Source organism: Stegostoma tigrinum, chromosome 25 (genome assembly GCF_030684315.1).
Source record: "Stegostoma tigrinum isolate sSteTig4 chromosome 25, sSteTig4.hap1, whole genome shotgun sequence".
In the NCBI taxonomy this organism is placed as follows: Eukaryota; Metazoa; Chordata; class Chondrichthyes; order Orectolobiformes; family Stegostomatidae; genus Stegostoma; species Stegostoma tigrinum.
This window is the reverse complement of record NC_081378.1, coordinates 7,579,817-7,594,807: the sequence shown is the minus strand read 5'-3', so window position 1 is coordinate 7,594,807 and position 14,991 is coordinate 7,579,817. Positions and strand designations below refer to the sequence as shown.

Here is a 14,991-nt window from a genome sequence, read left to right as displayed (position 1 = left end):
CGATCCCTCTATTAATAAAAGCTAAAACACTGTATGCCTTCTTAACAGCCCTGTCAACCTGGGTGGCAACTTTCAAGGATCTGTGTACATGGACACCGAGATCTCTCTGCTCATCTACACTGCTAAGAATCTTACCATTAGCCCTGTACTTTGCCTTCTGGTTACACCTACCAAAGTGCACCACCTCACACATGTCTGCATTCAACTCCATTTGCTACCTCTCAGCCCAGCTCTGCAGCTTATCTGTGTCTCTCTGCAACCTACAGCATCCTTTGTCACTATCCACAACTCCACCGACCTTAGTGTCTTCTGCAAATTTACTAACCCATCCTTCTACGCCCTCATCCAGGTCATTTATAAAAATGGCAAACAGCAGTGGACCCAACACCGACCCTTGCGGTACACCACTAGTAGCTGGTCTCCAGGATGAACATTTCCCATCAACTACCACCCTCTGTCTTCTTTCAGCAAGCCAATTTCTGATCCAAACTGCTATATCTCCCACAATTCCATTCCTCCGCATTTTGTACAATAGCCTATTGTGGGTAACCTTATCCATCATTATAATATATTGAAGTATAAATAAAGCTCTTTACAATTAGCCCAGATGGTGAGAAAGTGAACTGTTAGAGAACTGAACTTCAATACAGGTAACATGTAATGGATCATTACCCGATGTGACAGGAATTTTTAATCCTAGTTTCGAATCCACTTCGGGACGAATCAGTTGTTGAGGAGGTTGAGGCGTAGAATAACTGTGTTTTGCCCAAGTTGGAATAGCAGATGTCTTCTTCCCGATAACAGGGGTGCCTGCAGTATAAAGTGAACCAATCAGAGTGTTTTCTTCCATTGACACAAATATTCTACTTTTCTTACAGAAGGAGATTGTTAAACAATTCCATAAGACATAGAAGCAGAAAACGACAATTTGGCCATTGAGTCTCCTCTGCCGTAAATGATAATCCTCAAGTCTATTTGCCTGCTTTATCCCCAGAACCCTTGATTTCCTTACCAATTAAAAATCTGCTAATCTCAGTATTAAATACATTTAACAATGCAGCTCAATAGACCTCTACAGTAAAGACTTCCAGAGATTCGTCACCATCTGAGAAAATAAAAAATTCCCCTTCATCCTTATCCTAACTGGTGGCCCCTTCTTCTGAGATTATGCCCTCTGGTCCTAGTCTCCATCACAACGGGAAACAACCTTTCCATATCTATCTTATCAAGTCTCCAAAGAATCTTGTGTGTTTCAACAAACTCGCTTCTCACTCCAAACAGTGCATGCTTAAACTACCCAATCTCTCATTATAAGAAAATCCCTCCATACCTGGGATCAGCCTGGTGAATCTTCTCTTGACTGCCTGCAATGCCAAGATATCTTTCCTATAGACTCACATACCCTATGATAACAAATGAATCAACCATTCCTATGAATGATTGAGTTGGCATTGATGGTACTTTAGTGCCTTGAAAACTAATTTCTGCTGTTTAAAGAGACCAATATCACACAAAAATGACATTTTACAATTGTTAACCAAACAATGCCAAAACTGTATACTTGTAGTTGCTGGATTATTGTTGTTACGGCAGCTTTTCAAGTGGAATAGATTCTCGCTGGATGATATCATGGAATAATATAAATGTTGAAAATATTAAATTAAAGCAAAACCATATAGGTTGAAGGCTAATAGATAGGTTATTTCAGATCCAACCAAAGACACCCACCAAGGCACTAACACATTCTCTTTTTCCAATGTTGAAAGAATCTTTTTGTATTTTCACTATTATCCATCTTTATCAGAAACACATTAGTTTGTTACAAAATTAGGAGTTATTTCTGCCAATGGTGACTGGATTTCACTTTATTGATAAAATTTCATTATGAAAATGTTATTGTTTGGTTTTTGAAATCATAATAGTTGGAAATAAAATATTGTTTATCTTGAATGGGCACCTCATTCAATATCAGATGTGGCATGGAAGAATTTTCAATCTGAACTGAATATTGTGACATACAGTGAGAGGACTATTATATTCTTGTGATACTCCTACCTGTTTAGCTACATAATGGTATGTTGATAGGCACACAGTAATATTCATAAATATTTTCTAATCATCTTGTTCAGAGATATTATGACACACTCTGGACCAAGACTCTGGTCTTGAACTCAGGCCTCCTGACTCAGAACCCTCAGCAGAGTAACATTTATACAGCGTATACAATATACAATAATACAGCACAGAAACAAGCCTTTTGACTCAACATGTCCATGCTTTCCGGGTTTCCGAAATGAGCTAGTCCCAATTTCTTGCATTTGGCCCATATCACTCTAAACTTTTCCTGTCCACGTATCTGTCCAAATGTCTTTCAAATGTTGTAACTGTACCCACCTCTACCACTTCCTCTGGCAGCACGTTCCATATATGCACCACTGTCTGTGTGAAAAAGCTGCCCCTCAGATCCATTTAAAATCTTTCCTCTCTCACCATAAACCTATGTGCTCTAGTTTTGGGCTCTTCTGGTCTGGGAAAAAGACCTTGTTATTCACCTTATCTATGCCTCTCATGATTTTATAAACCTCTATTAGGTTGCCCGTCAGCATCCTCTGATCCATGAAAACAAGTCACAGCCTATTCAGCCTCTCTATATGACTCAAAACCTTCCAGTGTCAATAACATACTTGTAAATCTTTTTTGCACCCTTTCCTGTTAGTAACATCCTTCTGATAGCAGGACAACCAGAATTGTATACAGTACTCAAAATGTGGCCTTACCAATGTCTTGTACAGCCGTAACATGACGTTCCCAACACCTGTACTCAATGCTCTGACCAATGAAGGCAAGCATGCCAAATGCCTTCTTCACCATCCAGTCCTCCAGTGATGCTACTTTTAAAGAAATATGTATCTGTACCCCCAGGTCTTGTCCCCAGGGCCCTACCATTAACTGTGTGAGCCCTGTCCTGGCATGTCTTACCAAAATGGAACACTTTGTATTCATCTGAATGAAAATCCATCTGCCATTCCTTGGCCCACAGGCCCAGTTGATCAAGGTCCCATTGTACTCTTAGATAATATTCTTCACCGTCCACTTTCCCACCGGTTTTGGTGTCATCCGCAAACTTACTAATCATACCTCTTATATTCTCATCCAACTTGTTTACACGAATAATAAACAACAGTGAACCCAGCACTGATCCTTGCAGCACACCATTGGTCATTGGCCTCCAATTTAAACAATAACCCTTTACTACAACCATTTGTTTCCTGTTGTCATTTATATGTACACATTTAATGAAGCAGGATAGAATTGCACAAGTTTTAAAATGCAATATTAGTTTTTATTATAATAAAAGTAATTCTAAATGAATTATAATAAGTTCAAGATGTTTCCAGCGTAAAACAAATGTCATAATTCATTTAATTATCAAAATTAATAAACTCCAGTTAATATAACTCATTACCATATTATTTAGGATGATGTTTTGGTTAATGCCAAGGACAATCAGGATTAAAAATGTAAAGTTTTCAATTTGACTTATCAATCACCCATAATTTCCTATTCTTACATAGAAAAATGAATACCTTTTTATCTTATTAATTATCTGCAAAAGTTGTAGTAATTCTTTGCTCATTTCTTGCAGTGCAGATGTAATTTTACTCTGACTTTTAATAAGGAAATTAACATTGTGCTTGTGATAATTCATTTCTGTTGATGTCAGGGAAACACGTAGTAAGATAGTTGGCATTGACGAACACCCAACTTGCAGTTAGGTCACTCAGCATTCTGCTGCATCCTCATTATGGCTCCATTTGAATCTAGTAGCCAATGACTTTTGTCCAGTGCTGGAGCCAGTTCACAACCCTGTGAGAAATGGCAAACACTCTCAATGCTGTACATGTACTAACCTGTACAACATCCATTTCTGGTGCTCTTGGGGGAATCTGCTAACAGTCTCTGGCCAGTTTCTTCACTTTCTACCAGCATGGCAGTCACAGGTGTTACAAACTGGTGAACCAGGGCAATAGCTAAAATCCTGCTCGTAATATTCCTCTTCTGCAAAGCTGATTGGGCAAGCACCCTGTTGTGAAATGGAAATTGAGAGAATTTGTGAGTAAACCACAGTGCCCGACTAAAGAACAATCAAAATAATATTGATGAATAATATCATTGTGGTTGATGGATATTTTGTATCAGTTATCAAATGCACTATTCTAATGGGATACTGCAGTCAGAAATATTTAATGACTGGAAGTTATGAAATGTGATATTATCAAACAAACACTGTGATTTAACTAATTCCTTACATCCTTTATTGGACAGGTATGTCATCTATTTTAAACAGTTTAATGTCCTAGCTAAAACAATAAGTTGAGGAATTAAGTTCTGATTCTACTGACCTCTCAGATAATAACTGCTTAATCATCAAGTAGGCCCATAGCTGCTTTGCAAAATCTGGAAGAACATATTTCTGCATAGCCAGAATCTTGTCAAGTTCATCTGTTGGAGTGTCTATCTGAAACATTAGGTCATCTTTTGCCTGAAAAAGAACAGAATTAATAATTGTCATTGATCCATTAATCTCATCAACAATCCAGAATTGTCTCAGACCGAATGCTGACATACTTGTAGTCATAATGTTTGGTCATGTCCCCAGAATTAAACCTTTTTCAGAGATTTCTCCATTTATATCTTTCTGCCATTGTAACCTCAAGCTTTCTTTCTTCAATTTGCTGCTCTGTGCACAAATTAATTCATCTATTTCAGTCCCAAATTAAAACTAAAATTTAGGCTGGTGGGCTGAGGAGTGGCAGATGAAGTTTAATTTAGATAAATGTGAGGCGCTGCATGTTGGAATGGTAAATCAGGACAGGTCTTATGCACTTAATGGTAAGGTCTTGGGGTGTGTTGTTGAATAAAGAGACCTTGGGGTGCAAGTTCAAATTTCCTTGAAAGTAGCGTACACAGGATAGTGAAGAAGGTGCTTAGGATGTTTGCCCTTATTGGTCTGTGCATTGAGTATTGGAGTTGGGAGGTGACGTTGCAGCTGTACAGGGCATTGGTTAGACTACTTTTGGAATACTGCATTCAATTCTGGTCTCCGTGATAAAGGAAAGATGTTGTTAAACTTGAGAAGGCTCAGAAAAGATTTATAAGAATGTTGCCAGAACCAGAGTGTTTGAGTTACAGGGAGAAGCTGAGTAGTCTGGGGCTTATTTTCTATGGAACAAAGGAGGCTGCCGGGTGACCTTATAGAGGTTTATAAAATCATGAAATGCATGATAGTGTGAAGAGTTAAAATCTTTTCCCTAGGGTAGGTGGGGCCAAAACTAGAGGGCATTGGTTTAAGGTGAGAAAAGAAATATTTATTAATTCTACCTGAGGTGTACCGTTTACACGCAGAGGGTGGTGCGTGAATGGAATGAGCTGCCAGAGAAAGTGGTTGAGGTATGTACAATAACAGCATTTAAGAGGCAAGTGGGTCGGTTTAGGAATAAGAAGGGTTTAGAGGGATATGGTCTATCCCTAAATTTACATATTGTATTTACAAAATTAGATCATCAAAATATCACTTTGAAAGGTCAATGAAGAAGATTTATGATATATTATTATTTGGGAACTTGGGTTGTAAGGAAGACATAGTATGTTTTTGGTTTTCAGCTCTGTGGAAATGACTTTTTTAAGGGTCAGAAACTCACTTTTGAGCAGTGGATCAAAACAGCATTTCAAAGAAATTATATGATTTAAGTTCAATGACTAGACAAGCTACTTAGTGAGATAATTGTTAAAGTATTTAATAATTGAAGGTTTATGACCTAGTGAGAGAAAAATAGAGAGGAGTCAGGAACAGATAATAAAATGTGAGGCTGGATGAACACAGCAGGCCCAGCAGCATCTCAGGAGCACAAAAGCTGATGTTTCGGGCCTAAACCCTTCATCAGAGAGTGGGTCTAGGCCCGAAACATCAGCTTTTGTGCTCCTGAGATGCTGCTGGGCCTGCTGTGTTCATCCAGCCTCACATTTTATTATCTTGGATTCTCCAGCATCTGCAGTTCCCATTATCATAGGAGTCAGGAACAGGTCCAGTTTCGAAGAAAGGAGCCATATCTGCAGAAGGGCAGTTTCATTTTGGTGGTATCTAGGCCTATAGGGAGATGACAGCCAAGTGGTACTAATCCTGAGACCCAGATGATGTCTGGGGAATCTGGGTTCGAATCCCACCATGGCAGATGGTAAAATTTGTGTAAATTTTTTAAAAAATCTGGGATTAAGAGTCTAATGAAACCATTGTTGGAAAAAACATATGGTTCACTAATAATTTTTAGGGAAGAAACTCTACCTTCCTTACCTGATCTGGCCTACATGTGATTCCAGCCCCAGAGCAATGTTGTGGAATGTTAGGTGCCCTCTGGGCAATTAGGAATGGGCAATAAATACTGGCCTGCCTAGTGGCATCCACATCCTGTGAATGACTACAAGATCAAAGGTCATTACAATTAGAAAGAAGTTTTAAACTGTGTTAAGGGTCCAAGTCGACAGAGTTCTAAAAAGTACTGAGGTTTTCTTGGAGTTCAGTGAGGAAGAGTCTTGGGAAGAGACAATAATGTACAGAATTGCATCTAGTGAAAGTGTGAAATTTTACTAAAGGAAAATGTAAAGAAAGGGGTTAACTTTTCTTTTTGCTGTTTACGGTAAAATGGTTTCAAATCATCTTGTATATAAATATATATAGATTTTTTTGTCCTTTTCTTTGTGAACTAATCTTATTTTATACATTATTATCATGCAGCCTCTTGTGAATATGTTCAATATTTGATCGTTACAGTAACCAAATTGCAAAAAGTAATCTTTCAAGCCTGATTTTACTCTGGGATCTGAGTTGTCCAGTATTACCGTCAGCTGGAAGTGTAACATCTACCCTGTAAGAATTATTTTCACTTTATTTCAATTTATTTGATATTAATAATTCAATTTACAAATTTATTATGGATAATATAAATATCCATCTTCTCTTAAATTTTTGTTGAAATCTAATTTTGTAGTTAAAACACAGATTCTTTTTACTCCTGGTTGGTCATGTTTAAACCAATTTACCACTGGAAACTTTAGGCAATAATCTATATGATTAAGCAACTAAAAATATTAAGACTTTTCTCACTGGCCCTGCAGATTAACCTCAGTTGTCTTATTTACAGGTAGTATATATTTTATGCTGCTTGTGTAAATTTATGGTTTCTCACCATTTCCTGATTCCTTTTACGAGGATATTGGTGTCTCTCAAATGGGCTGACCCTCACTTTTGGATTCAAACCACCACACAAACGTATAGGTTGGCATTCCAAAGCACTACCTTGGAAGTACGTTATTGCTAGAGATGCTGTCTTTCGGATGAGATGCTGAACTAAGCTCCCATCTCTATGTTCAACTGCATATTGCAAATACGACTGTACGGTTTGAAGAAGAGCAAAAAATTCTTCTATTGGTGGCTGAGATAGTAAGAACTGTCGATGCTGAAGTCTGAGATAACACAGTGTGGAGCTGGAGGAACACAGCAGGCCAGGCAGCATCAAAAGAGCAGGAAAGCTGACTTTTCGGTTTGGGATCAGAGATAATGGGAACTGCAGATGCTGGAGAATCCAAGATAGCAAAGTGTGGGGCTGGATGAACACAGCAGGCCAAGCAGCATCAGAGAAGGAGGAGAGCTGACGCTTCGGGTCTCGACCCTGATAATGAATTAGCTGTGGGGGCCAATTGCTAGCATATGCAAATTGTGCAGGAGTTTTAACAACATATAACCTGCTGAGAATATTTATCTAAAGTGAAACACAATTACTGCTGGAAATTAGGTGAATGGCAAGTAATTGTTGTAGCCAAAAGAAGAGCTTTTCTTGATGCTCAGAAAGTTGTGCTAATCAATGCATCACTTAATACACTTACTGAGGATGCTGTCACCAAGCATTGGAAAGATGAAGGTTTCGTGTCAACCAGTTTTCCTGCTACAATTATCTCAGAACCACTGAAATACTTGTCGAAACTATTTTGTGTCACATCTGTCACATCATCACTGTAGTGTATGTCAATCTTTCTCAGCAATGGTATGGCCACTTCTTCATAGAAATCCTGTCAATCACAAATAGAATCACAGTTTGTTAAAATGTTTCCAAACTGGACTTGAATTTTTCAACATATAAATACAATAACATCATAAGTTGTGAATTCAGATCTCTTGGTCAGGGCTGTACTGGGGAGGGTAATCAAGAACTAGTGATCAGTAAGCTTTGCATGGTCGGGAAGGATATATTTGTTATTTCTGGCTCATAGTTTGTAACTATTTTTTTAACAGGATAAATTGAAGCTCAAGAGACAGTAAGTACTGCAGATGCTGAAGCCAGAGTCAGTAAATGCGAAGCTGGACAAACACAGCAGGTCAGACAGCATCAGAGGAACAGAAAGTCAGTGTTTGGGCTGAAACCCTTCCTCAGGACTGGGGAGGGCGAGCGGAGCCCAGAAATAAATAGAAGATAGGGTTTGGGCCTGGGTAAGGTAGGTGGGATGGCGATGGGTGGATGCAGGTAAGGCATTATAGTGATTGTTCAGTGGAAAGGGTGGAACAGATAAGTGATTAGGTAGATGGGCAGGTTAGGACAGGAAAGGGGGCATGACATAAGATAAGGATGGGAGATGGAGGGATTTTGAAGCTGGTGAAGTCAATATTCAGGCCTTTGGGCTGTAAGATCCCAAACCAAAATATCAGTGTTGCTTCTCCAGTTTACAATTGGCCTTACTCTGACAGTGGAGGAAGCCAAGGATAGACATGGCATCATGGGAGAGGGAAGGGAAATTAAAATGGATGACAACTGGGAGTCAGGTTTATTGGTGTGTGCAAAGTGCAGATGCTTTGCGAGGGGGACACCTCGCCTACGTTTAGTCTCCCCGATATAGATGAGACCACTTCAGGGGTCACTGATGCAATAAATCAGGTTGGGTGAAGTGCAGGTTAATTTCTGCCAGATCTGGAAGAATTGTTGAGTGATAATGGGAACTGCAGATGCTGGAGAATCCAAGATAATAAAATGTGAGGCTGCATGAACACAGCAGGCCCAGCAGCATCTCAGGAGCACAAAAGCTGACGTTTCGGGCCTAGACCCTTCATCAGAGAGGGGGATGGGGAGAGGGTTCTGGAATAAATAGGGAGAGAGGGGGAGGCGGACCGAAGATGGAGAGAAAAGAAGATAGGTGGAAAGGAGAGTATAGGTGGGGAGGTAGGGAGGGGATAGGTCAGTCCAGGGAAGACAGACAGGTCAAGGAGGTGGGATGAGGTTAGTAGGTAGGAAATGGAGGTGCGGCTTGGGGTGGGAGGAAGGGATGGGTGAGAGGAAGAACAGGTTAGGGAGGCAGAGACAGGTTGGACTGGTTTTGGGGTGCAGTGGGTGTTTGTTCATGGCTTTGGGCGGAGGCGAGAGGGGAGGCATGGGGACAGGTGATGCACTTCTTGTGGTTGCAGGGAAAGGTACGGGGTGTGGTACACAGCATGGTGAGGAGTGTAGAGCTGATGAGGGAATCACAGGATGAACGGTCTCGCAAAAAGGTGACAGGATTTTTTATACTTTATTCATCCACAGGATGAGGGTGTCACTGACCAGGAAGCAATGTTTGCCCATCCCTAATTGCCCAGAGGGCAGTTAAGAGTCAACCACATTGCTGTGGGCCTGGAGTCACATGTAGTCCAGACCAGGTAAGGACGGCAGTTTCTTTCCCGAAAAGGTTCACTAATGAACCAGATGAGTTTTCCAACAATTGACAATGGATTCACTGTCATCATTAGTTTCTTAATTCCAGATATTCATTGAATTCAAATTCCACCACCTGCTGCTGAGGGATTGGGACTGGGTCCCCAGAATATTACCCAGGTCTCTGGATTAACGGTACAGCAATAATACCACTTGGTCAGCACCTCCCCTGTGGGGAAGGTGGTGAAGGAAATATATTTCTGGTGGTGGGGTCTTACTGTAGGTGGTGGAAATGTCGGACGTCGGTGGACTGGTACGGACCACCTGGTTCATGGATCATCTGCAATCTGCATGGAGCAACCAACCTGACTGTTCCGTTCCCATTCATTTTAATTGCCCCTCTCAATCCCCTGGTGACATATCCATCCTTGGCCTTCTCCACTGTCAGAGTGAGGCAAACTGGAAGAACAACGCCTGATATTTCGCCTTGGGAACTTACAGTCTAAGGGCCTTAATATTGACTTCACCATCCCTCCACCCCCAGCCTTGTCCCATGTCCAGTCCACCCACTTCTCCTCACCTCATCTCCTTGACTTGTCCTTACCTGTCCATCTCCCCACTCACCTCTCCACTACCCTGCCTCCACCCACCAATCACAGTAACTGCTTATCTGCATCCACCTCTCACCATCCTACCTACTTTCCCAAAGCCACACCCCCTCGTCCATTTACTTCTGGGGTCCCTTCACCCTCCCCAGTCCTGATGAAGGATTTTCACTTGAAGCATCAACTTTCCTCATCCTGGATGCTCTCTGTCCTGCTGTGCTTTTCCAGCCCCATATTTATTGAAATTGAAGCCCAGGGTCAGTTGTTCAGCTCAAAACAGTGACATATTGGCAAACTGTAACTTCATTGGTTGGTGATTGCGACTGATTTGACCATCTGTTATAGGTTACTCTTAGGTTGAAGGTAAACAGGGGAAATATTTACATGCTACAAACTAAAAGGCCAGTACAATATTTTAAAATTCAAATTAATAACAAAGTAATTGGCATCAAGAAGCTCGGAGAGGGGATGTGTTGTAACTCCATGATGTGGGAGCTCATGGACTCGAATTTAGTTCATCGTGACTACATCTGTAGCAAGTGTTTGTTACTTGAGGGACTCCAACTCAGAGTTGATGAACTGGAGTCTGAGCTTCAAGCAACATAGTACATCAGGAATAGGAAGAGTTACTTGCTTAGCCAAGCTCGTACTCATCCTCAGCAACTTGTCTTTCAATTCCTCCCACTTCCTACAGATGAAGGGGGTGGCCATGGGTACACACATGGGCCCAAGCTATGCCTGCCTCTTTGTAGGTTATGTGGACCAATCCCTCTTCCGTACCTACACTGGCCCTAAACCCCATCTCATCCTCCGTTACATTGATGACTGTATCAGCGCCGCCTCGTGCTCCCACGAGGAGCTCGAACAGTTCATCCACTTCACCAACACCTTCCACCCCAATCTCAAGTTCACCTGGACCATCTCTGATACCGCTCTCTCCTTCCTGGACCTCTCTGTTTCCATCTCTGGCAACCACCTAGAAACTGATATCTATTTCAAGCCCAACGACTCCCACAGCTACCTAGAATATACCTCCTCCCACTGAACCTCCTACAAAAATTCCATCCCCTATTCCCAATTCCTTAGCATCTGCCACATCTACTCCCAGGATGAGGCATTCCACTCCCGTCCATCTCAGATGTCCTCATTTTTCAAGGACCACAACTTCCCCACCTCAGTGGCCGAGAATGCCCTTGACCGTGTCTCCCGCATTTCCCGCAACTCATCCCTCACACTCCTCCCCGCAATAACAACCAAAACAGAATCCCCCTCGTCCTCACATACCACCCCACCAACGTCCGGATCAACACGTCATCCTCCGACACTTCCGCCATCTGCATTCCAAGTCCACCACCAAAGGCATTTTTCCCTCCCCACGCTTATCTGCTTTCCAGAGGGACCATTCACCTCCAGCCCCACCACGCCCGGTACATTCCCCTGCAACCGCAGGAAGAGCTACATCTGCCCCCACACCTCCCCCGTTAGCCCCATCCCAGGCCCCAAGAAGACTTACCACATCAAGCAAATGTTCACGTGCACATCTGCTAATTTGGTATACTGCATCCGCTGTAACCGGGTGTGGCCTCCTCTACATTGGGGAAGCCAAGTGGAGGCTTGGGGACCACTTGGCAGAACACCTCTGCTTGGTTCGCACTAGACAACTGCACGTCTCAGTCACAAACCATTTCAAATCCCCCTCCCATTCTGCAGATGACATGCCCATCCTGGGCCTCCTGCAGTGCCACAGCGATGCCACCTGAAGGTTGCAGGAACAGCAACTCATATTCCACTTGGGAACCCTGCAGCCCAATGTTATCAATGTGGGCTTCACAAGCTTCAAACCTTCCCCTCCCTCTACCGCATCCCAAAACAAGCCCAGCTTGTCCCCGCCTCCCTAACCTGCCCTTCCTCCCACCTAACCGCTCCTCCTGTCTCAAGCCCCACCCTCATCTCCTATCTACTAACCTCATCCCGCCCCCTTGACCTCTCTGTCCTCCCTAGAGTGACCTATGTCATCCTTAACTCCCCACCTACACTCACCTTCACTGGCTCCATCCCCGCCTCTTTGACCTGTCTGTCTCCTCTCCACCTATGTTCTCCTCTATCCATCTTCTATCCGCCTTCCCTTCTCTCCCTATTTATTTCAGAACCCCCTTCCCCTTCCCCTTCCCCATTTCTGAAGAAGGGTCTAGGCCGGAAACGTCAGCATTCCTGCTACTAAGATGGTGCTTGGCCTGTTGTGTTCATCCAGCTCTACACCTTGTTACCTCAGAGATACATGGACGCTTTGTTTCAGGAGACAGTCACACCCCTTAGTTTAAGTACCTCTAATTCAGTCAGTGATGAGGGACAGGAGGGTATGATTACTAATGAAGCAGGTGGAGACATCCAGGAGGTAGCACTGAAGGAGCATCAGCCATTAAGTTTGTCCAACAGGTTTGCGATTCTGGCTCAACTTGTGGATGAGAATGGGGCCTTCAGGAGGATGAGCAAGCTGACCATAGCACCGTGGTACAGGGAAACAGTCAGGGACGGGGCAGAAAAGGAAAATGTTGTTGTAATTGGGGATAATATAGTCAGGGGAATTGGTACAATTGTCTGTGGCCAGGATCGAGAGAACCAAAGGATGGATTGCCTGCCTGGTGCCCGGCTTCAGGACACAGGGCTGCTGGGGGCCAGTCCCTGTGAGCGGGACAGGGCTGCGGGGTCCACCCTGTCAGTGGGACAGGGCTACGAGGCCGAGTCCGCTGTGAGCAGGACACGGCTGCGGGAGGTAGTACGCTGTGAGCGGGTCAGGATTGCTGCGGGCCAGTCCCCCTGAGCGGGACAGGGCTGCGGCGACCAGTCCCTGTGAGCGGGACATGGCTGCGGGGAGCAGTACGCTGTGAGCGGGTCAGGGCTGCGGGGGCCAGCCCCTGTGAGCCGGTCAGGGCTGCGGGGGCTTGTTCCTGTGAGCAGGTCAGGGCTGCGGGGACCAGTCCTTGTTAGCGGGACAGCTCTGCGGGGCCCAGTCCCAGTGAGCGGGACAGGACTGCGGGGGGGCTAGTCGCTGTTAGCGGGTCAGGGCTGCGGGAGCGGGTCACGGTTGCGGGGGCCAGTCGCTGTCAGCGGGTCAGCGCTGTGGGGGGCAGTACGCTGCGAGCGGGTCAGGGCTGCGGGGACCAGTCCCTGTGAGCAGGACACGGCTGCGGGGGGCAGTACGCTGTGAGCGGGTCGGGGCTGCGGGGGCCAGCCCCTGTGTGCTGATCAGCGCTGCGGGGGCCTGACCCTGTGAGCAGGTCAGGGCTGCGGGGACCAGTCCCTGTTAGACAGCGAGTGGTAGTAGAAGGAAAATATTCTGCCTGGAAGTCAGTGGTGAGTGGGGTTCCACAGGGCTCTGTCCTTGGGCCTCTACTGTTTGTAATTTTTATTAATGACTTGGATGAGAGGATTGAAGGATGGGTCAGCAAGTTTGCAGACGACACAAAGGTCGGAGGTGTCGTTGACAGTGTAGAGGGCTGTTGTAGGCTGCAGCGGGACATTGACAGGATGCAGAGATGGGCTGAGAGGTGGCAGATGGAGTTCAACCTGGATAAATGCGAGGTGATGCATTTTGGAAGGTCAAATTTGAAAGCTGAGTACAGGATTAAGGATAGGATTCTTGGCAGCGTGGAGGAACAGAGGGATCTTGGTGTGCAGATACATAGATCCCTTAAAATGGCCACCCAAGTGGACAGGGTTGTTATGAAAGCATATGGTGTTTTGGCTTTCATTAACAGGGGGATTGAGTTTAAGAGTCGTGAGATCTTGTTGCAGCTCTATAAAACTTTGGTTAGACCGCACTTGGAATACTGCGTCCAGTTCTGGGCGCCCTATTATAGGAAAGATGTGGATGCTTTGGAGAGGGTTCAGAGGAGGTTTACCAGGATGCTGCCTGGACTGGAGGGCTTATCTTATGAAGAGAGGTTGACTAAGCTCGGTCTCTTTTCATTGGAGAAAAGGAGGAGGAGAGGGGACCTAATTGAGGTATACAAGATAATGAGAGGCACAGATAGAGTTGATAGCCAGAGACTATTTCCCAGGGCAGAAATGGCTAGCACGAGGGGTCATAGTTTTAAGCTGGTTGGTGGAAAGTATAGAGGGGATGTCAGAGGCAGGTTCTTTACGCAGAGAGTTGTGCAAGCATGGAATGCGTTGCCAGCAGCAGTTGTGGAAGCAAGGTCATTGGGGTCATTTAAGAGACTGCTGGACATGTATATGGTCACAGAAATTTGAGGGTGCATACATGAGGATCAATGGTCGGCACAACATTGTGGGCTGAAGGGCCTGTTCTGTGCTGTACTGTTCTATGTTCTATGTTCTATGTTCTATCTCACCTGCACTGCACAGGAGCTTGGATTGGGAGGGGAAAGGACAAGTTATCATAGTCTACATCGCTAACAATGATATAGGTAGAAAGAGGTTCTTCTGAGGGAATATGAGCAACTAGGAGAGAAGAAAATAACTCAAGAGATAGAAAAGGCATGTAAGAAAGGCACTGTTATGGCAGACTTCAATATGCAGGTGACGTCGGATAATCCGTTTGGTAGCTCTCAAGAAAAGGAATTTATGGAATGTCTATGAGATGGTTTATTGGATCAGTTTGAGGTAAAGCCCATTAGGGAACAGGCAGT

The 14,991-nt window shown here is 44.1% G+C and overlaps 1 protein-coding gene across 2 annotated transcripts in view; it reads right to left on the bottom strand.

The window, feature by feature from the left end:
* The window catches only part of itih2 (inter-alpha-trypsin inhibitor heavy chain 2), a 73,659-nt gene that overhangs the window by 15,898 nt on the left and 42,770 nt on the right, over positions 1 to 14,991 (bottom strand). For both annotated transcript variants that reach the window (XM_059654465.1, XM_059654464.1), the window contains exons 13-16: positions 7,942 to 8,124; positions 4,404 to 4,543; positions 3,912 to 4,084; positions 673 to 810 (exon numbers count right to left, since the gene is read on the bottom strand). In XM_059654465.1, the coding sequence (XP_059510448.1) occupies positions 673 to 810; positions 3,912 to 4,084; positions 4,404 to 4,543; positions 7,942 to 8,124 (634 nt within the window). The remainder of the gene's footprint in view (positions 1 to 672; positions 811 to 3,911; positions 4,085 to 4,403; positions 4,544 to 7,941; positions 8,125 to 14,991) is intronic.